The sequence below is a fragment of the Fragaria vesca genome, linkage group LG2 (assembly GCF_000184155.1).
Source record: "Fragaria vesca subsp. vesca linkage group LG2, FraVesHawaii_1.0, whole genome shotgun sequence".
Classification (NCBI taxonomy): domain Eukaryota; kingdom Viridiplantae; phylum Streptophyta; class Magnoliopsida; order Rosales; family Rosaceae; genus Fragaria; species Fragaria vesca.
The window spans coordinates 28,776,153-28,799,686 of NC_020492.1; the positions used below are offsets into that span (position 1 = coordinate 28,776,153).

A 23,534-nucleotide genomic window follows, 5' to 3' on the forward strand; every position below is an offset into this window, starting at 1 on the left:
GAGAGAGAGAGAGATTCTATTATACCTGAATAGTGGCTGTCTTTCTCGGTTCACCACCGGCTTCTGGAGCAAATGTTGAACCGTCACCCTTCTCAATGGTTAATTCAACAGTTCCTCTCCCTGTAAGCCTACAAGTCTTAAAGAAAATAATGATATTCTACTTATAGTACACAAAATGCCTTTGCAATACATACACATAACATATGTGGAGGTCTTTCAAAGATAGATTTGACTAATCAGTTGTATATCAAAAGAGTCTTTGGTGGGAGTATCAAAATGAAATTTCAAGATCAAAGATATCCTCTCTTATGAGCGAAGAATGCCTGAATGCAAGACTGATATGTAAGTGAGATGGAGCATACCACTACAGTTGCCAAAAAAACATTCAGAATAACCATATTTGTGTTTTGTCCCTTTGCAATCATTATACTCCTTGGCTAGAGATCTAGTCTAAAATGCTTAAAATATCTTGATTCACAACAGTCATCCATAATCAGCTGTGAGAAGAAAACTTATCTAAAAGCAAAATTTTAGATTACATATTTAATTTCCAATAGTTTACTGGCCGTAGTATCATTGCAAAACAGATGAAGATGTATCAATCAAAGGAACTTCTGAGATGAGACAAACCTTGGGTAACTCTGGTATTGCGCGGGCAACAAGAATGAGAGGCCTGGAGCCTGTTGACAAAGAATATCAAATTGTGGTTTAGACATGTTATTGTAAAATTAGGTTTGCAAATATCTGATAAAGTAGTCTGGGGTTCACATCCAAAACCAATTCCTTATAAACCCACAGGCAAGGTCCCATATTCCCGATGTGGGATTTATATCTCAACAATATCACCTATCAATACTTTTTACAACTTGTAGGTTTGCAAATATCAGAATTCATGTTGTTCTTTTGAAGAAGAATCTATATGTTGATTTTGATAAATCTATGTAACTAGTCTGTAGGTGGTATAATTGTGTTAACCTGTAATAACTCCAGCTCAGCAATGGTATCCAGTGAAGATGCAAGGGCCACAGATACTTTATCTGCATCCTTATCCTTTATATATCCAAGAAGAACTTGCAATCCATTCTGGAAAACAAAGGAAAATTCAATAACATTCTTACAGTTTCTGCAGTGAATAGCATAACTTCACACCAACCAAGTTGTCATAGTCATGTCAAGTAACATGCAGAACCATACATCTACTCCCATGTTTCTTTACTTCTTTATAGTTAGCTAAAAAAGACAATATCACACAAAACAGTAGTCAATTTGACCTCAAAGAACAGAAAAGAAAAAAAGAGTGTAGAAGTATAGAAGTGACATTCTTAGCCTAAATTTGTGCTCAAGAACATTAATATTCATGTATTCCTTTTCCTATTCTTTCATTAGATATCATGTTTTTTCACAAGGCATGAAAGAAGTAAAATATCGTTGCAACTGCCTTTTGACGATTGTTTCGGTTTTCTTTTAATGGATCTTTGCATACCTTTCCATCAATAAGAGATGCATGTAAGGTGGAACCCTTCTCCCTCAAGTCTGCGGGTACACTTGCCAAAATTGAGTCCTTTTCATCTGTTGCTATCTATGGAAAAGAAAAAGAGCTAAGAATATTAAATCAAACATAGATGGGGTAAAAAACATACATGTAGTGTGTAATGAATGTAAGAATACAAGTGCTCAAAAGCAAAGGATACCTTTAGAGCTTTTTTCACATTTCCCTCCATGGTTCCATAAGGCTTTCTCTGTGGAATTCTCAACAAGTACAGTATCTCCTCCAGAGAATCCTAGAAATCGAAGCAAGTTTGTCTCAAACTGACTAACTTTGAAGTATAGGGATCATTCATTAAAATCAGTAATCAATAACAACCTGCATGGCCTTCATGCTTGGGTTTGCAGGTATAGCCCTCCTTAAAGCTAATTCTCCTGTTCTGGGAACCTTGGTGTCTGGAGAATAAAGAACTGCATTTGCAGGTGATATAGGCCAAAACTCCCAACCAACCAAAGGAAGCGGAGAAGATATTTGGACAACCACAAGGATCACAGCAATTAAACTTCCAAGTTTCTTTTTATATCCATTGGTTGACATATAGGAATTGACAAGAGTACTATGCTGATGTTTGAGTTCCTGCATGACTGAAAACTCATTTTAAAAGAAGAAAGGCATCACAAAGAACAATATTTTTATATGTTCAGGAAGACACCAAAAACCATAAATCACTGCGCTACATTTCGACTCTCATCGTCAACAATTTGAAGAATAACACTAATTTTTGGCAATTGAAACAATGGAAAGAAAACCAACAAAATTTGATAACTGCAGAACATATTATCCCACTAAAAAGAAGCCAAGGTACTTTAGTACAATATAGCATACTACATTCTGTTATACAGTACATCAGATGTAGACCAGCTCTTTGGTAGTAATAGACCAGCTCAGGATCAAGCTAAGCAAGGCCACCAATGCATGAAGCCAATCTACTGCTGTATCAAAATTGTCTACTTGATGAATCGATATATTAGTGTACCGCACCAAACTACCAATCCCATCAACCATTCCATAATGACAAAAACAACAAATGAATCCACATGAAAGAATGCTAATTTGTAAACTATGGTACTGCAACTACAATAGTACTGACTGCTGAGGTAACTAAAACCTCTAAAACCCATGATTGCAACGAGAACAGGTATATATATGATTGGGATCAAGACCAACCTCTGATCGATTCCCGTTGGACATGCAATGGATTCTGAAGCTGCCCAATTTTCGTGGGTCGATGCTGTTGAAGCAGAGGATGAAATGGGGTGGTCTGAAAGTGAGCCTGCGAAGGGAGGGAGCGATGCAGGCATTGAAGGAGGGCTTGTGGGAGATGATGGCGGAGGATAAAGGGAATGCCATAGTTGAAGTTGGTAGTTGCAGAGAGAGGTTTTGGCGCGCCCCCTCATCCGTTAAAGCCTATCTGGACATTTTTGGATGGGTTTTGTATGGTTGTGGACGTGAAGTTTCTGCATTGCCCCCACCTATAATTCATGGAATTTTTTAACTATTGTAGATCAAGTTCCATTTTTTATTTGGTTCTCTAGCATTGAGGTTGAGTTCTTGTCTCGAAGAGAATGAGTGTGTTCTAGATCTTGTTCTAACTTCTACTATTCATGATTGTTTTGGATCTCAATATACACATCGGTGATGATGAATTCCTGGATGACTGAATCGCTTGCAACATTAATGCGTCTTGTCACTGTCGTATGATCAATCTTATTATGCAAGAAAAACTTGGCATTCTAATGTAATATTTGATGAGATCGTAAGTTGGTGTTCCACGTAATTTTTTTTCTTTTTAAGAGAAAAATAAATAACAACGAAAATCCTTTTAAGCGACTAATATAAGAGGAATCCAACAAAATAATCATTTGAACTTGAGGTGGAAGACCACCATACCAAGTCATTGGCGCATCAAATGAATAAACAATCGACACAATGGCGTCAAGAAAAAGTTTACTTCTCTGGATGTATGTCACAAGAAGATCTTATAAAAAAAACACGCAAGAGCCTTGACATCCCTAATTTGAGACTTAAGGTTCGAAGGAACTACATAAGAGTCTTCCAAAAATTGATGGTAACGGACGAGTCGCCTTCCTCCTCAATATGCTTGAAGTTGTGACTCTTGGTTGCAAGGAGGCCTTGTTTAAGAGCAATGCGTTCATCCATTGGAACAATAAAATAATAGAGAAGTTGAGCACCCATAACAAGGAGAGAGAACTAAAGCAAATCTGATTACAGACGAAGAAGAAGTAACTGAGCCATCAAAATTCAACTTGAGCCGGTTAAGAGCTTATCAAGGGATCCATTTGATGACTTCCAAATTTGTATACAAAATCTATTGTGGCAGCATAATCCACGTAGCAGGGCAAATGATTTGAGCAGATCGGATGATGAGTTATCAATAAAAGAACTTTGATTTTCATGAAGTGGAAAACATTCTACAGAAGTTGAAAGTACCAAAACGGAAAATTTTTGTTCTATATCAGTTGATCATTTACCGAAACGGAGTCTTGGATGATGACGGTCAATGCCAGTCAACACGAGGGATGCTTGTATATTTAGCTGAGTATAAAGAAAAAAGAACCAAAAAGGAAAAAGAATTTAACGGGCAGATTGAATATAAAGAGTGATGCGCCGCGAAGCACTAGATCGGCGGCCCGTACCAAACCAAAGCCCACCTTCGACTCCGAAGGAAAGCAAAGCAAGAGCAATATTACATTACTGGATCGCGTAGCACAGTGAGAGCAACCAACCTCACTGTCACTCAAGCTCTCTCTCTCTCTCTCTCTCTCTCTCTCTCTCTCTCTGTAATACAGATCTCCATTCTCTGTATCACCGAATCTATACTGATCATGAAAATCTGGACATGGTTGGTATAGATCGAGAGCTCCAATCATGGCCAACTACCTCGCTCAGTTCCAGACCATAAAGAATTCACTCGATCATCTCGTCATCGCTGGTAACTCACTCTCACTATTTCATTACTAAATTTCAGATTTGAGCGAATCACTGATCTCACTTTTAGGTTCGAATTGAGATTTGAGCGATTAGGATCCCTCAATTTGGGCATTTTGATTGTAAGGTTATAATGGTGCAGCGAATGTATATATGGCTTTAGCGTTCTTTAGATGATGCCGAGGTCAGTGTAGGAGATTTTTAGGGACAAATAGTTGTTCAAAGTTTGCTTTATTGTATTTTCGAAAGAATTGATAGTTCCTAAGTCTAGTATGCATCGTTTTTGTGATTCCAAGTAGTTTCGGAACAGATAGCGGTTTTATGTTTAGTGTAGTGTACTATCATGCATGTGCAGTTTAGTTTAGCCGAAGAACAGAAGCAGCATTTCGTTCTTTGTTTAGTGACAAAGTAGATGAAGTTTTTCTGGTCATACATTGTCAAAGCTTCTACTGTTATATATAACAAATAGTAACAAATAGCTTATGTCCTTGCGAAAATTTCCAATTTAATTATTTAACAATGATCACCTTTTTTTTTCAGTTGAAGATGTTAGTGATTTGTGGCCTACTGTGAAGAAGGGATTTGAGGAGCATTTGCCTTTCAAAAGAGCTTGTTTAAACAACAAGACACGTAATCCCGTGTTTGTAGAGAATTTCCGGGCTGAATTCATATTAACAACAGATGCGAGACTCCGCAGCCGATTCCCACAGGAGCAGTCATTGTTTTGGTTTCGGGAGCCATATGCAACTGCGGTTCTCGTCACCTGTGAGGTAAGATGCAATCTCCTTCACCTCACTTTTCCCAGTGAAATATTCCATATGCAATAGGTTATATCAACAAAATTATTAACACAACCTCCCCTGTAAATCATATTTGCCGAGCATTATCCATAATCATATCATATTAAACAATTAATAAATGATTGAAAGAACAAAGGTTATTGGAGTGATTACGCCTTACTTTCCTATCACAAATCCCACTTTATCTCTTTTTACGTTATGGGCTTATTGCCATGACATTGCACTTGCATCTTGTGCGCATGATCAGTATAGTATGTAACTAAAAGAACTCCACAGGATATCTAAATGCACTGTAGTCTAGTCCACAGGTTAAACTCAATTTGGATAAGTTGCCAATTTCTCTCTTTCATAATTTATCTGTTGCCGACCTATTTTGAAGTTAAGGAATTGCCTTGTGTGTGTATTATCTGTGTGTGATTGGATGATGTTCAGGTTCCTATCTGGATAGGAACTTGGCCCATTTTGAATTTCGTAGTTAGTGCGTATGAGAAACAACCGGTCTCTGTTATATCTATTTAATCAAGTAAGTTTGCTCAATATGTTCTACAGCTTGAGCTAGAACTAATACGCTGTTTTATGGCTATAATCTCCTGTAGATGTGATATACTGGTATTTCATATGTTGCTGGAAATTGTCTCTGGTGTTTCTGTTTAAATGTGTTGTTGGCTTGTTGCTAGTCTACAAGTTCAATGACTTTTGTTTTCTAATTTTGCAGGATCTTGATGAGTTCAAGACCATCCTCAAACCACGGCTAAAGCTAATTGTCCAAAATGATGAACGGGAATGGTTTATTGTTTTTGTATCCAAGGCGCATCCAAACAATGATCAAGCCACCAAAATGGCAAGTAAAGTATATGCCAAACTTGAAGTTGATTTTAGCTCGAAGAAGAGAGAAAGGTGAGCTTATTGCTTTTATAATTGGTGGATATGGTAATAATGAGAAATTTGCACGCACTAATAATCACCGTGTATGATACCTTGCTAAAAAAATTCTTCATGTGAAGAATATCTCAGTTTTACCCGTCAGTTTGAATGGTTTTAAGATCAGTTGTTCCCAAGTGTTTATTATTTATATTGCGAAATGCACACATACGAATAATCACCGTGTATGATAAGTTGGTAAAAAAATTTAACTCGTGAAGCATATCCGAGTTTTCCCCCTCAGTTTGAAGGTATTCAGGAGCAATTGCTCTCAAGTGATCTCCAATTCCCAGCCAGAGGCTTGTTTAACTTATTTATGGAAATGATAATATAGAAGCCTGCATAAGCCGGTTTGATGCTAGGTTGATATAGAAATGCTAGATTCAGAACTAGAATCCCATGCAGCACTCTTGGCTAATCTGTACCCAAACTGTGTCTGTTGCATTAATAAATTCATGATTCTGTTATAATCCAATATAACAATCCCATGTGTAGCGCATATGCTTCTGCTAAATTCGTCAATATCTGAAGAGTTCCATAAAAATGGACAATTTACCCCAGCACGTGCATCGCACCTGGGCTTGTTATAGAAGATTTTGACTGAGTGGCGAAGTTGGACTAAATCTGGTTATAGATCTCAACCCATGGGTATAGACATTAGGAATGACCCTCTACCACAGGGACCGTTCCCGATTTTCAGCCTTGTTTATAACCAAGTTTACATGTTAAAATGAACTTGGCATCCACTTTACTTTATCAAGTATTTTACAGCATCTTTCTTACTAGCATACTACTTGTGTCAGACTGATGGGTCTTACGAATACTTATACGGTGTGCAACTACTGAAACACATGTTAGAATAATTTCACAAGTGTGCTTAGCTTTTTAATCATGTTACAATGTTTGTAATATAATTTCTTTTGATTTTCTTAGGAGTGTAGGCCATTTATGTACTACCTCTGCACCTTATATATGTGTCTTATGAGAAAAGAAAACATGTGGCTTCCTCAGGTGTTGCAAATTTGATCTATATAGTGCTGAAGAAAGCTTTTGGGAAGACTTGGAAGCCAAGATAATGGAGTGCATCAGAAATACATTGGATAGACGTGCACAGTTTTATGAGGATGAGATACGCAAGCTCAGTGAACAACGCTTCATGCCAGTTTGGAACTTCTGCAATTTCTTTATTTTAAAGGTGCTCTTTCTGATCAATTAAAATGTAGATTTAAGCACGCTGGCAGTGAAATTGGTATTTCTTGGTAATTCAACTATAAGTTTTCTATCACAATCTAAATCAATTGTACCAAAAAGCTAACCAAAGAACTTTCTTGTGTTTGACTTATATTATAACAGACGTTTTAAATCTTACTTTAGGCAATTATGATGTTCAAGTCCCATGAGCATGTGTCTTCACTTCCATATCTTTACATTTCTTCATCAGCTTCTTACTGTTATTTGTTTCTGTTCTCAGGAAAGCTTGGCTTTTATGTTTGAGATGGCCCATCTTTATGAAGATTCATTACGTGAATATGATGAGCTAGAAATTTGTTATTTGGAAACAGGTACATAATGTATATATCGTTCTTGGTTGATGAACGTTATGATTTCTGGGCATATTTTGTAATGAACTTGCTACATTTACATGAAACGGAAAATATCACAATACTTGTAGTTGAAGGTGATATGTTCAATTTCATGTAAAGATAGTCACTTCAGGGGAAATTAAGAGAAAACTAAGGTGATGCACGCAAGCACCATCTCTACACCCACAGGGGACTTAAGGAAAATTTAGATAAATGCCGAACAGAAGTTACTGTCTTTACTTGAAACTGAAAATGTTACCTTCAAGTACAAGTATTGGGATCCTTTTCGGCATTTATCTAATTTTTTTCTCAAGTTCTTAATACTTCTCTGCAGGTATAGAGATAGTGTTTGTTTGTAGGGATTCTGTCTAGGTTACCAAAATTGTTTTTAATTACGAAGACGTGGCACTCTTCATGAATTAGCATTCTGTCTAGGTTACCCTCATTATGTAATATGAGCATCCATCGAGTGCTGTAGTTGTCATTCTATTTATAATAATAAGATTCATTCATAAACTTAACTCCATATCTTGTCTTTTTAGTTCAAAGAAACACTGTTATTGTTCATAAACATGTTCATATTAATTGCTTATTGAAAACTGGGGGGTTGTTTCCTTAAAGGCAATAGCCATGATACACATGTATGCTGTAAATTCAGTCTCACACGCAAACACATCTGATCTCTTATACTTTTGCTAGCAGTAATCAATGTTTGTAATTGTTTGTTTCACAATCCAACAAATACTCTCATAAAATACTTTTTTACTATTTACTTAAATGCCACCAGTTTTGTTTTGAGCAGTGATTTGCGTGAACTTTTATTCTCATCTGTGAGTAGGAGGTCATTATTTTGTGGCTTCTCTTATAACTTTTCTCAAAGGACAATTAAACTGGGAAGACTGTAAAACATAGAAATTCATTTTCTATTAGAAACCTTAATGAATATTTTTTTTCTGTTTGATGCAGTCCAAACGATGGGAAGGAGAAGGGACTTTGGGGGAGTTGACCATGGTGATGATCAAGCATCATTGCTTAATTCTGGAAACAAACCTTTGACACAAATTGTTCAAGACGACTCGTTTAGGGAATTTGAATTTAGACAGTATCTGTTTGCCTGTCAATCAAAGGTATGTATGCCAGACCAAGTCCTATAACCTTAAATTGGTTGTATTAAAAAATAAAAAGTTCCAAGACAGTGATTATCATTTAAAATTTATATTGGACAATTCGTGGATACTGTTGCTCAAGAGTTACAAATACAGCTGTAGTGACAACTCTGACCTTTAACCTAAGTTTGCACTCTTTGGGAGCGGACTGAATCGGTTGTGTTGATGGTTACCAAATTATCTCATAAGTTACTGTGATCATATTCTAGACAACTGTACCATCTCTTTTAGAAATCTTACTGCTATTTGAAAGTCATAATTTAAGGTTTTCCTTCAATTTCTTATGCATTCTCTTTTAGTCATAAACTGCTGAAATATATGGACTGCATCTCTGATACATGATTAAATGTAGCTTCTATTCAAGCTGAATCGCCCCTTTGAGGTTGCGTCCAGGGGATACTCATTCATTATAAGCTTTTCAAAGGCTCTGGCTTTTCATGAGGTAACTACGATTCCTCTTTTCTTTTTCTTTCTTTTTTCCCTTTTCTTCTTTTTTGTGAGCCAAGTATCTGCTTACCATAAAACCTTGTGCTCCGGTACAAAATGAAAATTTCTGACTGTTCTTTTTTGTTTCCCACCTTCCTGTTTCCTCCTTTTGGAGTTGTTTTCAGAATATTCTACCTTTTTGTATGCGTGAAGTTTGGGTTATAACAGCTTGCATGTCCTTAGTCCATGCAACTGCTTCACATTATAAGGAAGGACTTGCAGCAGCTGATATAGAAAAGGAGTTCTACCGCCTTCAAGGTGATCTTTACTCACTGTGCAGGGTGAAGGTAATAGTTTTCCGTGTTTCTGTAGTAATAGAGGAACTTTAAATGTGGTTTGTTTATTTATCCTATGAGATGGAAATCAGTGTTAAAATGTGCTCTCTATTCATCAGAAATTTTGTGTTTGAGATGCTGGGACTTTATTCAATGTTTGTTGTGCCAGACAGTCGTATTATGCCTTTTCTTTTCTTTCTTAATACATTGATGTTCAAGTTGCTGTAAGAAAAGGCTGTGTTTAATTATATATATATGTATATTTTTATGCAGTTCATGAGGCTTGCTTATTTAATCGGATATGGCACAAATATGGAAAGAAGTCCTGGCAACAGGTACAATTTGATTCTTTGTAAATGAAAAATCAGTGTTAGCATTCTAGATACAAGCTTTGACATGTAACGAAGCAATTACATTTAATGCACTAGAAGATGCAGATGATTTTCTTACTTACTTTCTTTCTGAACCTTTCAACTCATGTGAACAGTGCTTCACTCAGCATGCTACCTTGGCCCAAGCCAGCGACTTGGCCTTCTGTTCCACCTGATGCTTCGTCTGAGGTTCTAGCAAAAGAAAAGGTAGATTTCTCAGTATGCTCATGCTGCATTGGACTAGCTAAAGTTTTAGTTTTGATGTGATCTTAGGGGAGAGAATTTGCTCTGGTAGAGACTCCATCAGTTTATATCTGTCTAGCATACTTGGTTATAGCACCACGGACTTCTTGTCCAGAACATTTATTGTTGCTGCATTTCATTTTTTTCATTTGAATAAGGTTGTATGCCCCTAGGTAAAGGCATTTCAGATCACTCTTTGTTAAAAATTTTTGATGCTAAAACTTTTTTTTTTTTTGAGGGTGATTTATAACTTAAAATAACCAAAAACCTTAAAAAGTTACTTGTAAATGTTGATTACATGAAATTTTTACCTTGAATGCTGAAAATTTGATCCATCTTCACAACAGATCTTCTAATCCCCCAGAACTTTTCCAATTTGGACATTTTTATTTGTAAGTGTTAGTTTACACTGGCATATAAATGGATTCCATCATTTATATAAGGTCTAACCACAAGTGTTAGTTTTCACTACCTGTATCGAATCACCACAAGTGTATAAGGTCTAATCAGAAGTGAATATGATGTATATGAAATTAAATCTTTTATTAATGATAATGATAGTTGGTATTCTAATTTCAACTACTTATGTTGCTTTGATTTTTGATTGATTGATTGATTGATTTATTTATTTTTTTTGCAGATAATTCTACAGGCAACTCCAGCAACCAAGCACTTTGGTATTCAGAGAAAACCATTGCCTCTTGAACCTTCTCTACTACTGCGTGAGGCGAATCGCAGGAGAGCTTCTCTCTCTGCTGGAAATATGTTTGAAATGCTTGATGGTCGCCAAAATTTTACTGATGGGTAAGGAAATTTAACAGTTGAAGCAAATTTAGTCCTCTGTCCATAAGTGATTCATTGATCTTCACTGTTTCCTTGTTACATGCTTTTACATCAAGTAATGCTTTATGTTCTGAATTTTTCTTTTCCAGTTGTAATGTAGTCATAATATGATGGCAGTTCAGGTTCAGATGCATCAATTAAGATGCCCTCGTTACAAAAAGTCCAAGCAAGTGCTATGTCGCGTACAAACTCTTCACCAGGAATGTTTGAGAGCTCAATTGATAGGCCCATGAGACTTGCAGAGATTTATGTTGCAGCTGAACGTGCTCTGCAGGCTACAGTTTCGAATACTGATCTGTGGAAGTCTTTGTCATCTATGGAGGAGTTTGAGGTACGACTTGTAGGCCTATTTGTAGTTTATTGATAAAAGATTCTTCACATGATTGATTCCTCTATACATGGTGCAAAACTTTTGTTTCTATTTAAAATAATAATAATAATAATAATAATAATAATAATAATAATTATTATTATTATTATTATAATGGGCAAATGCCCATTTATTTTGGCATTTTCCCATAATAATTGACGTATCCATCATAAATCCTATGTCACCAAGTTATAACTCATATAAAATACTCTACCCACTTATAAAGCAGATCTAATATGGGAGTCATTCTAATGTCAGATTATTCTTCTGTAAGCAAGCATTAAAGAAGTATTACATAGCAACCTGGATCTCTAATTAAAATTTTGAACTGTGCACACTTTCACTATCTTTCCTTGATTATGAATTCTGGTGTTGCAGCAAAAATATTTGGAGCTGACTAAGGGTGCTGCGGACAATTACCATAGATCCTGGTGGAAAAGGCATGGAGTTGTCCTTGATGGTGAAATAGCAGCAGTCTTGTTTAAGAATGGAAACTATGATCTAGCTGCAAAGTCATATGAGAAGGTTTGTGCTCTTTATGCGGGTGAAGGGTGGCAAGATTTATTGGCAGAAGTCCTGCCCAACTTAGCAGAGTGTCATAAGATACTCAATGACCAAGCTGGCTATCTATCTTCTTGCGTGAGGCTTCTTTCATTGGATAAAGGCTTGTTTTTAATGAAGGAACGTCAGGCTTTTCAGTCTGAGGTTGATCATCTTGCACATGCTGAAATGAAGCAACCTGTGCCACTGGATGTCTCATCACTAATTACATTCTCCGGTAATCCTGGGCCTCCATTAGAATTATGTGATGGGGATTCTGGTACTCTATCTGTGACATTTTGGAGTGGCTTTCCTGTTGACATAACGCTTGATTCGCTAAATCTCACATTGAATGCAATTTTCAATACTGATGAGGTTGCTAAGGTAAACTTTCTTGGACCTCGAAATGCAATTTCATATCCACTCATCTCAGGTTATATGCTGTATGAGCATTCCATTAACTAGATTATTTCACATATCCTTCAGGCATTATGGAGCTCTACTGCGATTGTATTGAAGCCTGGTCGGAATACTGTTACCCTAGATTTACCACCCCAAAAACCAGGTTCATATGTTTTGGGGGTTCTTACTGGGCAGATTGGGCAGTTACGATTCAGGTCTCATAGCTTTTCCAAAGGCGGCCCTGAAGACAGTGAGGATTTTATGAGTTATGAAAAGCCTCCGAGGCCTGTTTTAAAGGTGCCTTTCTCTTAAGCAGCTATGTCTCTATCCAGTACATACCAAATTACTAGTTTATTGCTGTTCTTTATTTAAATAATCCTTGTAGTAACATGAATCCAGCAGCAATTCATAACTTTGAGTTGAAATTTCTTTCAGTTCATCTCTTTAGATGTACTTAAGGTGCTGTACCATCTAATGGACCTTTTTCTTCTTAGGTTTTCAAAGCACGACCTCTTGTTGATCTTGCTGCAGCTATTTCGTCGGCCCTGCTTATAAATGAAACTCAATGGGTTGGAATTATAGTAAGGCCTATTAACTACTCCCTCAAAGGTGCTGTCTTGTATGTTGATACTGGTCCTGGTCTTAAAATTGAAGAGTCCCATTTCATTGAGATGGAAAGCTACATTGCTGAATCAAATAATTCAGTTGAGCAATTGGCTCTTTCTGGTGATAGAGTAGAGTTTCCAGATTGGGCAAGTAATTTGCCTTCTGTTGTATGGATTCCAGTTCATGCTATCAGCGAAACACTTGCAAGAGGATCATCTTCAGGTTGTGAATGTGAAGCAATATTTTTGGTTATGTTTCTATAACGTGTGTTCTACATGTATATGCTTCTGTTCGATTTAGCTGCTTACTTATGTATGATGCATCTTGTCTTATTGCAGTGGCTCCCCAAAGACAGATCAATTTGGATGGAATGAGGACAATAGCACTGAAACTTGAATTTGGAGCTTCTCACAATCAGATTTTTGAGAGGTATTACTCGCTTTACCTCATCCTTCTGGTTTCTTACTGTTGAAGTTTTTTTGTCCTTCTGGTTTCTTACTGTTGAAGTTTTTTTGTTCCTATTCTTTATTTTGTGGTGTTATTACAACACACACACACACACGCGCGCTGAATATATGAGTTAAATGTACAGGACCCTAGCTGTGCATTTTACGGATCCTTTCCATGTGAGTACACAAGTTGCAGATAAATGCAATGATGGAACTTTGCTTCTGCAGGTATTTGCTCTTTAATTGACGGAAACACTCGTTATGTAACTCTGATTATGTGAAACTGCTGCTACATTTTAAACAAATCAGTTCTTCGTTGTCTGTTTGGTAATTGGATAGCTGTCCAACTTGAACTAGGAATGTCCTACATTTCTGTATCCTCCTGGAGATTTCACTACAAGTTTTGTTGTCTAAATCTAATTTATCATCATGTTGTCTTAATGCCTGATATGTGACATTATAATATCCTAGCATTGCAACCCGCGCGACGCGCGTGTAAAAGTCTGCACTCACCGATGAACCCAATCGATGGGATGTCTGCAATAAAGCATAACATAGAAAGATTTTAGCAGTTCTGTTAAGAAGAAAAATAAAACAAAAAGACAGCAGGTAAAGATGATTCAAAAGATATTGAATACCGATCCATCAAATATTTCTCTCGCTCTACAGTCTTCCGGTCTGTTTTCCTCTGCTTGTCCAGTGTAGTGATCCTTCGAAATCAATTTCTGTCACTCTACTGTCTTCCCGTTCTATTTTCCTCTGCTTGTCCGGTGTGGTGATTCCTCTATATGAACGTGTGAGTTGTTTGTGATGAGTTTGAGAGAGTTGGGAGTATTTGTGAGAGAGAAGAAAACTGAAACCATAACTGTTTATATCAGTTTGAGTTTGTGAAAACTGTTTAAGCGTGTTTATCTGTGTGGGGGTGGTTATCTTTCCACTATTCTCACATTCAGTCAGTTATTCAGTATTTCCAGTCTCACATCTCTTTACATAATTATCTGTTACAGGTTTTTGGTAATTTGTCTTTTACTACAATAACCCTCTTCTTTGTTTTCTAAAGTCAGCCTAATAGGGACAGTTTTGGCAGTTCATATTTTGGTGGATTTCTAAAACTCCTCGCTTTATTGTAGTAGAGATATCATTTCATGGGTAGCTTACTGTCTATGGTTCTTACTGAGGTTAGAGGCTTTTTTAAGACGCACGTCTAGATGAGGTGGTCAAAATAAGGGCTTATTAATTCATGAACAAGAGAGCTTATCTAATAAGATATCTGTGGAATGACTGTTCAAATTTTTGGTGTACTCATGCTTATAAATTTCTTCGTTACTATTTAGTTCTTTGGCCTTTTGACATCCATGTTGATATTCCAGGTGATTTTACACTCTGAAGTGAAAGCCACATTAACGATCTTTGATGCTTGGCTTGATCTTCAAGATGGATTTGTTAATACCGGACAAAGTGATGGGCGACCAACCTCTGCCTACTTTCCACTTGTTGTTTCACCAAATTCTAGAGCCGGAATATTATTCAGTATACTTTTAGGGAAGACAAACGCTGAAGGTATTGGTCTTTTTGTGCTTGGCATATTTCTAAGCTTCAAATCTTCCAAGTTAAACCGAAGAAAATGCATTTTTGTTGTGATGAGTTTTATGACATTACCATTAACATGCAATAATGTCATGTTTTTAATATGAGATTAATAAGAGCCCATTAAATCATATTTAGGTGTATTTTACTCGGGCAAATATTAATTATCCTTGTAAGTAAGGATGACATGTATGGCATCAACAGGACCTTCAAACTATCTGATCTTCAGTCTGATCAACCTGGTACTGTCAGTTGAGCTGATCGGTCTGCTTTAGGGCTTCGGGGGAGGATATCCTCCTCGCTTTTTTTCTTCATAGGAACTTGTAGTAGCTTCTTGTGAATTGATAAATTTGTAGTAGCTTATTGTGAATTGAATTTGGTGGAAGAAAAAATTATTGTAAAAGCTGGCATCTTCGTGATGTAGGATTATAGTCATCTAACCATCCTACTCATTTATCTTCACTCTCCAGCAATCTGTTAAGACTGGTACTTCTGAGTCTGCCACCAACTATTGCTTGCAATTCAGATTTAATTTAGAATCCTATAATGTTAAAAATTCTCTTCATTTGACATGTAAAACAATGCTTTTGTTTATTTGTTTTTTTTCCTTTCTAAATTTTTTTTTGTCTTTGTTTATCCTGCAGATGAAGCTAAGGCTGTTCAATCAGATAGTATACTAAATATTAGATATGGAATTTCTGGTGATAGAACAACTGGAGCGCATCCACCTGTGGCATCTCAATCTTCTGTGCCTGAGGGTGGCGGACAGGGTCTGATTTTCAGGAGTGCTCTTGTTTTGCAAAGGCCTGTGCTTGATCCAGTCCTGGCCGTTGGTTTTCTTCCTCTCCCTTCTAGTGGCCTTAGGGTTGGCCAGCTGGTTACCATGAAATGGAGGATTGAAAGATTAAAGGATTTTGAGGAGAATGAACGTTCCCATAACAATGTAAGTCATGACGTCATCTCTGTGAACAAGTTACATATGATGACTAAATCTTAGGATGCTGATAGTTCACTCATTGTCTGGTTCACCTTTATCTCTGAGTGTGAATTAGTAGTTTTTAATAGAATTTCGTATAGATTCAGTGTTGTTTGTTTAGCTTCAGTTTAACATATGGGGTGCTATAGGTTCTCTGTCACTTTCTAGGAAAATGAGTCAAATGTTGCATCATTTATTTGCCATAGTCAACATCAGTATTTCTATCATAACTTCATAAGTACGACACCACATAAGATGGTATATCATTTTTCTCATCGTTAATATTTTCAATACTTGAAACAAAAGGTAATAAAAGAAAGTGTTGTAGACACTTGAGAATCATGAGTTTTTTTTAACCTTAAACAGATAACCTGCTGAACTTTGTTTTAATTATTTTCTTAGGTTGAGCTTCAGCTTTTATAAAAAGGGAAAGTTCCCTAATTAGAGTGGCACCTTCGACTTTATCTTGCTTCCTTTTTTGTTTGTGTTTTTTCTTTCTTCTTTTTTCTTTGTATAAAAAAACTTCAGTTTTTAAGACAGAGAAACAAGGTCTGTATAAGGGAATCCATGGCAATGGCTGAGAAGCATAATACAGAAACACAGATTAGCAACCATTAGACAAAGTAGTCAGCCTCACTCCACAGCAGCTAACAGAGACATCCTAATAGAAGCAAGGGAATAATCCCTAAAAACAATGGTACCTGGTGCTCATAATGCAGATCAACATGTTGCAATTGATCCCAAAAAATATTTTGTGCCCACCCCTCATCTACCCTCAAAAGTTACTGCTACACCCCATCCATAAAGCCCAAAAGCAACGTGCAAGTCCATAGTGCTTTAGCTTTCTTCCTTTTTCCCGAAGCCTGGATACAAGTGCTTAAGACTCCTTTGAAATAACCTGACTAGCTCCAGCCTCCCTAAGCAACTTTCACCATAATTAGAAGGATTAAGGGCACTAGAGAAGAACATTCAAGCTCTGCCGCCCAGCTTTACATGAAATGCTTTGATTTGTACAAGATCACATCTGTTGACCTCGCAAGAGCAACCAACCAAACAGACACTCTTACTTTTGGAGGGACCTTGAACAGTTTGGCTGATTTGTCATTGTTTTGTGCATTAACTGGAGTTCAGACAGACTGGCTACCTTTTCACTCTGTTTCGAGATCTATCCTCCTATTCTTTTTTTTTTTGAATAAAAAAAGTCACCCGGTGGGAATCCTCCTATCTTTGATATATGTGGAATGAAGATTGTAAATTAACTGAGCTTAATTAGAATCTGTGAACTATAGGCATTTCTGATCCAGTAATATTAACTGTGAAATTCTCAACCTACCGATACTTTTTTCTTTGCCAACAGGATGAGGTGTTGTATGAAGTCAATGCAAATACTGAAAGTTGGATGGTAGCTGGGAGGAAAAGAGGGCACATCACTCTCTCTGCAAATGAAGGTTTATGAATTACTTAGTTCTATGTATTTGTTTAGAAATTCCCTATTTGATTTTTCCAAGGAGATTATCTTCTGGCTCATAAATAAGATACCTGTTTTCTTCATCTCTTTGTTATAACACCTTCCTGAATGTATTTTACCACTGACAGGTTCAAGGATAGAGATTTCAATACTATGTGTGCCTCTGGTGGCGGGATATGTTCGTCCCCCTCATCTTGGTCTGCCAGATGTTGATGAATCAAATATAAGTTGCAATCCAGCAGGGCCTCATTTGGTTTGTGTCTTGCCTCCAACTTTGAGTTCTTCTTTCTGCATTCCTGCATGATTTCTCTCAGCAAATTTTTTCCTCTCCTGGATTCAAAGTTGCCTAAATTTGAGCTCATCATAATTTGCACTCTGTACGGTCAGTGGGACATGTTCCAGATACGGTAATAGAGATAAACATAGGTTTCCCATTTTGATATATACTGGGAATTTGTAAAGATGTAAACTCCTGTTTCATCAGATAGTTGGAAAATCAGCTTAGCTGGAACTAGTTTGCATTAGGAAGATTCTTCAAACATTCACTGTGTCCTACACTCCTATGTCACTTGACATCCTGCCTTCTGTATAGCGGAATTTGTATTTTCTGTACAACTCAGTCCTAGAGAGATGCGTAGCAGGACATTCATTTTTTGGTTGGTTGTAAAATTCTTTGTTTTGATGGAACATGGAATTCAGTAGTTTAAATGATAGTGCTGGAAAGGTTATTTGATTTGTTCGAGGGCTCAGTTGATGTTATGGAAGCCAATGCTGTCATCTCGTTTCTGGTAAATGTTAGTAATTGCTATGTTTGATGAAAATCAACAAAGCTTATGTGGACTTGATACTATAATCTTGACAATCTGCAACTCTTGGAACCGGCCGCCCCTGAGAAACATGTTTTCACGTACTAGTTCACGAGCATATTCCAATCCTCAGAACGCCTTCAAATACAGAACCGAGAGGAAGTGAAGAATTTTCAAATGGTAATTTTTGTTCGCAAAACCCTTGCAGATACAACTTTATTATGTTTGGGAGACGGGTCTGGTTCAATGGACCTTTTATATAACACATCGTGTGTAGTTCTACTAGTTTATTGTACCAGATACTCACTGAGAGAACAAAAATAATAATTTAAATACGTCTCGATGAAACTTTAAAATACAAACATGTTGAGTTATGAGAAGAAAAAAAGAACTAGAAACCTTAACCGACAGATTGCATTTCTATTATCTCTCTTGATTCAAGCAAAGAATACAAAGCAAAAGGATAATTCTGAGTTTCACACTTTCACCTATTTTGAACTCCTCTTAGAAGTTCCAACAAAATAGTTATGATTTCATGTTTGCTTTGATCACCAGAAAGGGAACAAATGCTATGATGAAGTGAGAAAATGAAATAATAGTCAAAGGTTCTGTGATCATGAAAGTTTAAAAGCGATTTCCACCTCCAGAAAAGAAAGTGAATAAAAAGGTCTCTGGTTCCAATTTCCAAATACTGCACAAGAAAGGAAAAAAAGGTCCCACCGAGATTTGAACTCGGGTTACTGGATTCAGAGTCCAATGTCCTGACCACTAGACCATGGGACCATTGCGGTTACATCTTTCCTATAAACGGTTATAAATATTGAAAAATATCGTGTGAGATAATTTTCTAAAAAAAAATAAAAGTAAATAGACAATCAGATACACCTGAGGCATGCAAACCGCATTCAGAAAAGTATGATAAAGTAGTTTATTATTGTCTCAACATCGAAATTCAATCATACCAAATTAGCATGCTATACATTTGGTTTTAAGCCAGGGCCCAACCTACATGAGGTACGAAGACCTGAGGCGAATCTTGAGAATGATGTCTTCTAAGTTTTAACGGTCATATATATGACAAAAAAAAACAATGACTGTTGCAAAAAAAATAAAAAATTTCGCCGATTACATACAAAATACGTATAAACACAATAACTATGCAATCTTGAATATAAATGTATGAAATATTCTAATATTGGTCAAGTATAATCAACACGAAAAACCGAGAAAGAAGAAAAAATCTAAGATTTTTATGAAAATTATATATATGTATATATAAAGAGAAATTTTATTAACACATTCCTAATTACTAGATACACACATACCATACTTAATACATCACCTATTAACTTTATTATTTTAACATTTTACTAGATACACATACCCAAATTTCTTACAATACCCTCATTTAAAATATACAACTTATTCACTAAATACACAACTCATTCACTAAATACACATACTTTTCTAGATATGCTACTTAATTTATTAAAAGAAAATTCACATTAATGAGATCTCTTGCGTCACTAGGACACCGATTTGGCTTGAGATCTCTCTCATTGAGTTAGATCAATGGCAAGCAAACTAGAAGAGTATATATATATAATTGTATATAGCACCATCCTAAGTTCTAGTTTGGTGTTCAAATGTAAATGCTTTTGAACCTAGCATGTGTGAACAGTAAAAAATAAAATTTTCCAACTTCAATTTGTACCGTCTAATCAAACAACAAACCCTATAATCTAAATTTTCTAGTAGATCAATTTTTATCAAAGATAGAGAAGTCATACCTTGTTTAAGGGTTGAGAAATACCCCTGGAATCCATTACATTGTCTTTAGTTTTTGCTTGAAACTATGGCTGTCGCTAGCTATTTCTGATTAGGGTTTGATATCTTCACATACGTTGTTCTTGTAGAGGAGAATAATAGTCTTAAGCGGGTATTTTTTTTTTTTAAACTAGGTTTCTTTACTTTTGATATAAATGTCTCTTTTGGTAATTTTATGTACCTACAAAGTCTTATCTAATTTATATAAAAAATAATATGTATATAACACTTAGGGATGTGTTGATAAAATTTCTCATATATAATTTTTTTTTGATGTCCTCGAATTTGTAGTGCATGAGGCCGCGGCCTCTCAGCCTCTTAGGCCTCCCCTCAGGTACAGACCTGGTTTAAGCAATAACCAATAAGAGTGTACACACCACCAATCTGGCTGGGGTTGGGACCGGTCGGCTCTTATCAAGAAGATAATTTCCATAACCTTCATACATATATCTCACTTCTCTCATCATCTGCATCCCCGATCTTTACGCTAGCTGCGCGCGATGGTGTGCTCTAAGAACTTTGAGATTTCCATCCCTATAGCTAGCTCTCTCATGAATCTCATTCCTTAGCTCTTTCTCCTTCGGTATTTCACTAGCACCTCTACACCTGTGCTTTTTGCGTCTCCCTGATCCTTACGGAATCGAACAATGAACATATATAGATTAGCCAGATCCTAGATTTATAAGTGCATGGTGCCAAACTCATGCCCTGTAGATCAAGAGTGGAATAGGTACACAAGAGAATTGGATGCCTTTGATCCATGCCATATGCCCAGTACGTGTCCCTTTCCTCTCTCACTTGATCGACCTCATAACCCTCCTGCATGAGAACCAACTTCGTCGGAAAGGCTAATGACCAAAGGGTTTTCTCCTCAAATACTGAAATATATGTCGCATCTCAATTGGCTTCAGTCACAGTTACATGCCCGTGACCAACGCAAAGTAATTCTACCGCAGAATTCTTTCACGATGATAATCCGCCAACATCCCAACTCCAACTCTCAGCTCAAGTAACTGTCATGCATGTCTTTGAATATTCTGCGATAAGATTTAGTGTGGACATTGAGGTCTCATATATATTTTGGGGTTTTGATTATTTTCCCCACCTAATGTACGTATGGTGTCTCAAACTACACCATGATTCTATATATGCTTATATGACCACAATTGATGAAGATTGTACCCAGTATGTTGATCATGAAATGGATTTATAACAACCAGATTAATACTAGAACCTAATTCCAAATACCCGAGAAAGTTATCTAAGAACTTCCCCAATGAACTCATTTCCATTATTCCGATCTTCGCTTCCCAGTTTAATTCATTTCCTTATTGTCATTTGCTCTAGGATGGCGACTAGACAACAACATGAGTAATGAATCCACTTTATCATCATAAAAACCAATATGTTCTCAACCAAATTCCACGCTAGCTATGGAATTAGTTCTTTCAACCAAAAAGTATGAAGAAAGTATTAAAAAGATGACAATGACACAATTAGCATAAGAAAACTTTCGAACTTACACTAATAAGAGAAAAAAGAAACTAGTGAAACCTTCAATTTTGCTTTCCGAAATCATGACCGAAAATTCTTTTTTGGTTACTCCAAACATATGCGCATTCTGATAGTTTGAGATTTAGCTTGTAGCTTATTATTTTCTGTAGTAACTCAAAGTTTTATTACTCAAATTTTGTTACTATTTTTTTTTTAAAATGATAAGAATAATTTTGGTCTATGCATGGTCCCAAAACAAAAGAAAAAAAAAATGTAAAACAGGTGTTGGATTGAAGTGTGATGAATGAAAGAGGGTTACCAAAATAATTGGGACAATTCACATGCTCCATTATTTATAGAGAATCATAGAGATGGATATATAGATATAGAGAGAGTGGACACGAGGCCACGATATGGCACATGCTGCAATTAAATTGTCTCAAGAATTGCCAATATTATCACAGCAATCGCTACTACTTACATTTCATATGAGTCACACAAGTCACACACTATATATCAACTATATATAAGGACCTCATGTATGACTAAATATCTAATCTCTGTCTCTCAATTGAAAAATACCAATTAGCATTTCAAAATATAATACCAATTTGCAGTCAGCGCTGTCATCGGATCATAGAGTGGTTCACTGAAAGAATCAATGAAAAATGTGTTGCATCTAAAATCTGCTAAGCTAGCTTTGTTGGAGTTGGCTTCACTTAAACAACAGCATTCCAACTAGAGAAAATTAGATAAAAACCCAAAATGTTAGATCTCTTTTAAGATAAACCCATAAATAGTTTTCTTTTATTTTACACCCACTCCACATAAGCAAACATACCATATAGAGCAAATGTCTATAATTAATAGTTTTCTTCATTTTTCGGTTTCTCTAATTTGCCTTTCAGACAGTAGAAAGCTAAATTTGGTATATTTCTCAATTTTAGCATCAATTTGAAACTCAAACACTAGCTAAAATTTAGTTAGATTTAACTTCGTCATAATCAATTACATTCTTTAATTTCTTACCTTGTTATTACTAACTTGAGTGTATATATATATATGCTATATATATATATGCTATATACAGAAGTATGTCATTTGTAATAGGAAGTTACTTTTCATTCCTAAGCTCACATTTGATGTCTCTCTACATAGTCAAAAAATGTCTAACTGTAAGGTACACATTCTTGTTATTTGATTAATTTTCTTCTTTTTAGGTATATTATTATATCATTTCTCATCCTAATTGAGAGAACATTTTACTCTCTACTACTTACCTTTCTAATGTATATATTAAATAGGCCATGATATGATAATATACCTAAAATGAAGAAACCCAAAATTGGGTTTAGGGTATAGGGTTAAGCTATAGGGTTTAGGGTATAGAGTTAGGGTATAGGTTCAGGGTATAGGGTTTAGGGTTTAGGGTTTAGGGTATAGGGTATAGGGTATAGGGTATAGGGTATAGGGTTTAGGGTTTAGGGTTTAGGGTTTAGGGTATAGGGTTTAGGGTATAGGGTATAAGGTATAAGGTATATGGTATAAGGTTTAGATTATATATCTTATTTATATTATATTTTACCTTATGTATAGATTAGAGAATGAATTCCTTTAATCTATATATTTTTATAAAAATAAAAAAACTAACTACAATGATTCTTACAAATTGATTGAAAAATGTTAGTGTTAAAAAAAAAAACTGATAATCAAGGTATTTAAGACAACATTAATTAAACTTATTTATTATATTGATATGTTATAGTTTTTTTTTTAGTAGAAATATCAAGAATTTCATTTAACGGGAAAACAATATTACAACTATG

General features: G+C 35.9%; 2 protein-coding genes and 1 non-coding gene across 3 annotated transcripts in view; 1 reads left to right on the forward strand and 2 right to left on the reverse strand.

The window, feature by feature from the left end:
* The window catches only part of LOC101295894 (peptidyl-prolyl cis-trans isomerase CYP37, chloroplastic-like), a 4,310-nt gene extending 1,483 nt beyond the window's left edge, over positions 1 to 2,827 (reverse strand). The window contains exons 1-7 of the mRNA XM_004293057.1: positions 2,714 to 2,827; positions 1,865 to 2,122; positions 1,692 to 1,781; positions 1,484 to 1,579; positions 976 to 1,083; positions 631 to 680; positions 26 to 128 (exon numbers count right to left, since the gene is read on the reverse strand). Of these exons, the coding sequence (XP_004293105.1) occupies positions 26 to 128; positions 631 to 680; positions 976 to 1,083; positions 1,484 to 1,579; positions 1,692 to 1,781; positions 1,865 to 2,122; positions 2,714 to 2,737 (729 nt within the window). The 5' untranslated portion in view covers positions 2,738 to 2,827. The remainder of the gene's footprint in view (positions 1 to 25; positions 129 to 630; positions 681 to 975; positions 1,084 to 1,483; positions 1,580 to 1,691; positions 1,782 to 1,864; positions 2,123 to 2,713) is intronic.
* A 1,608-nt stretch (positions 2,828 to 4,435) lies between these two features.
* Positions 4,436 to 18,370, forward strand: LOC101307274. The gene is made up of 21 exons (XM_004291622.1): positions 4,436 to 4,499; positions 5,036 to 5,265; positions 6,011 to 6,192; positions 7,228 to 7,411; positions 7,688 to 7,778; positions 8,766 to 8,926; positions 9,318 to 9,407; positions 9,577 to 9,738; positions 10,000 to 10,061; positions 10,214 to 10,304; positions 10,981 to 11,144; positions 11,301 to 11,514; positions 11,932 to 12,477; positions 12,580 to 12,792; positions 12,990 to 13,323; positions 13,440 to 13,530; positions 13,694 to 13,778; positions 14,921 to 15,110; positions 15,782 to 16,080; positions 17,471 to 17,561; positions 17,710 to 18,370. Exons 1-21 carry the CDS (start codon positions 4,436 to 4,438, stop codon positions 17,883 to 17,885), a joined length of 3,720 nt encoding a protein of 1,239 aa, XP_004291670.1. The 3' UTR covers positions 17,886 to 18,370.
* Positions 18,371 to 19,098: 728 nt separating this feature from the next.
* TRNAQ-CUG lies at positions 19,099 to 19,170 on the reverse strand. Its single transcript has one exon. It is a non-coding gene; the product is annotated as a tRNA-Gln (tRNA).
* Positions 19,171 to 23,534: the final 4,364 nt, after the last annotated feature.

What these genes read in the sequence shown, in the direction of transcription:
- LOC101307274 (XM_004291622.1), top strand. Translation starts at nt 4,436, where the DNA reads ATGGCCAACTACCTCGCTCAGTTCCAGACCATAAAGAATTCACTCGAT. An exon ending in AGCTCGAAGAAGAGAGAAAG is followed by an intron (nt 6,193 to 7,227) that starts GTGAGCTTATTG and finishes TGGCTTCCTCAG; the next exon opens with GTGTTGCAAATTTGATCTAT. An exon ending in CACAATCAGATTTTTGAGAG is followed by an intron (nt 13,531 to 13,693) that starts GTATTACTCGCT and finishes TTAAATGTACAG; the next exon opens with GACCCTAGCTGTGCATTTTA.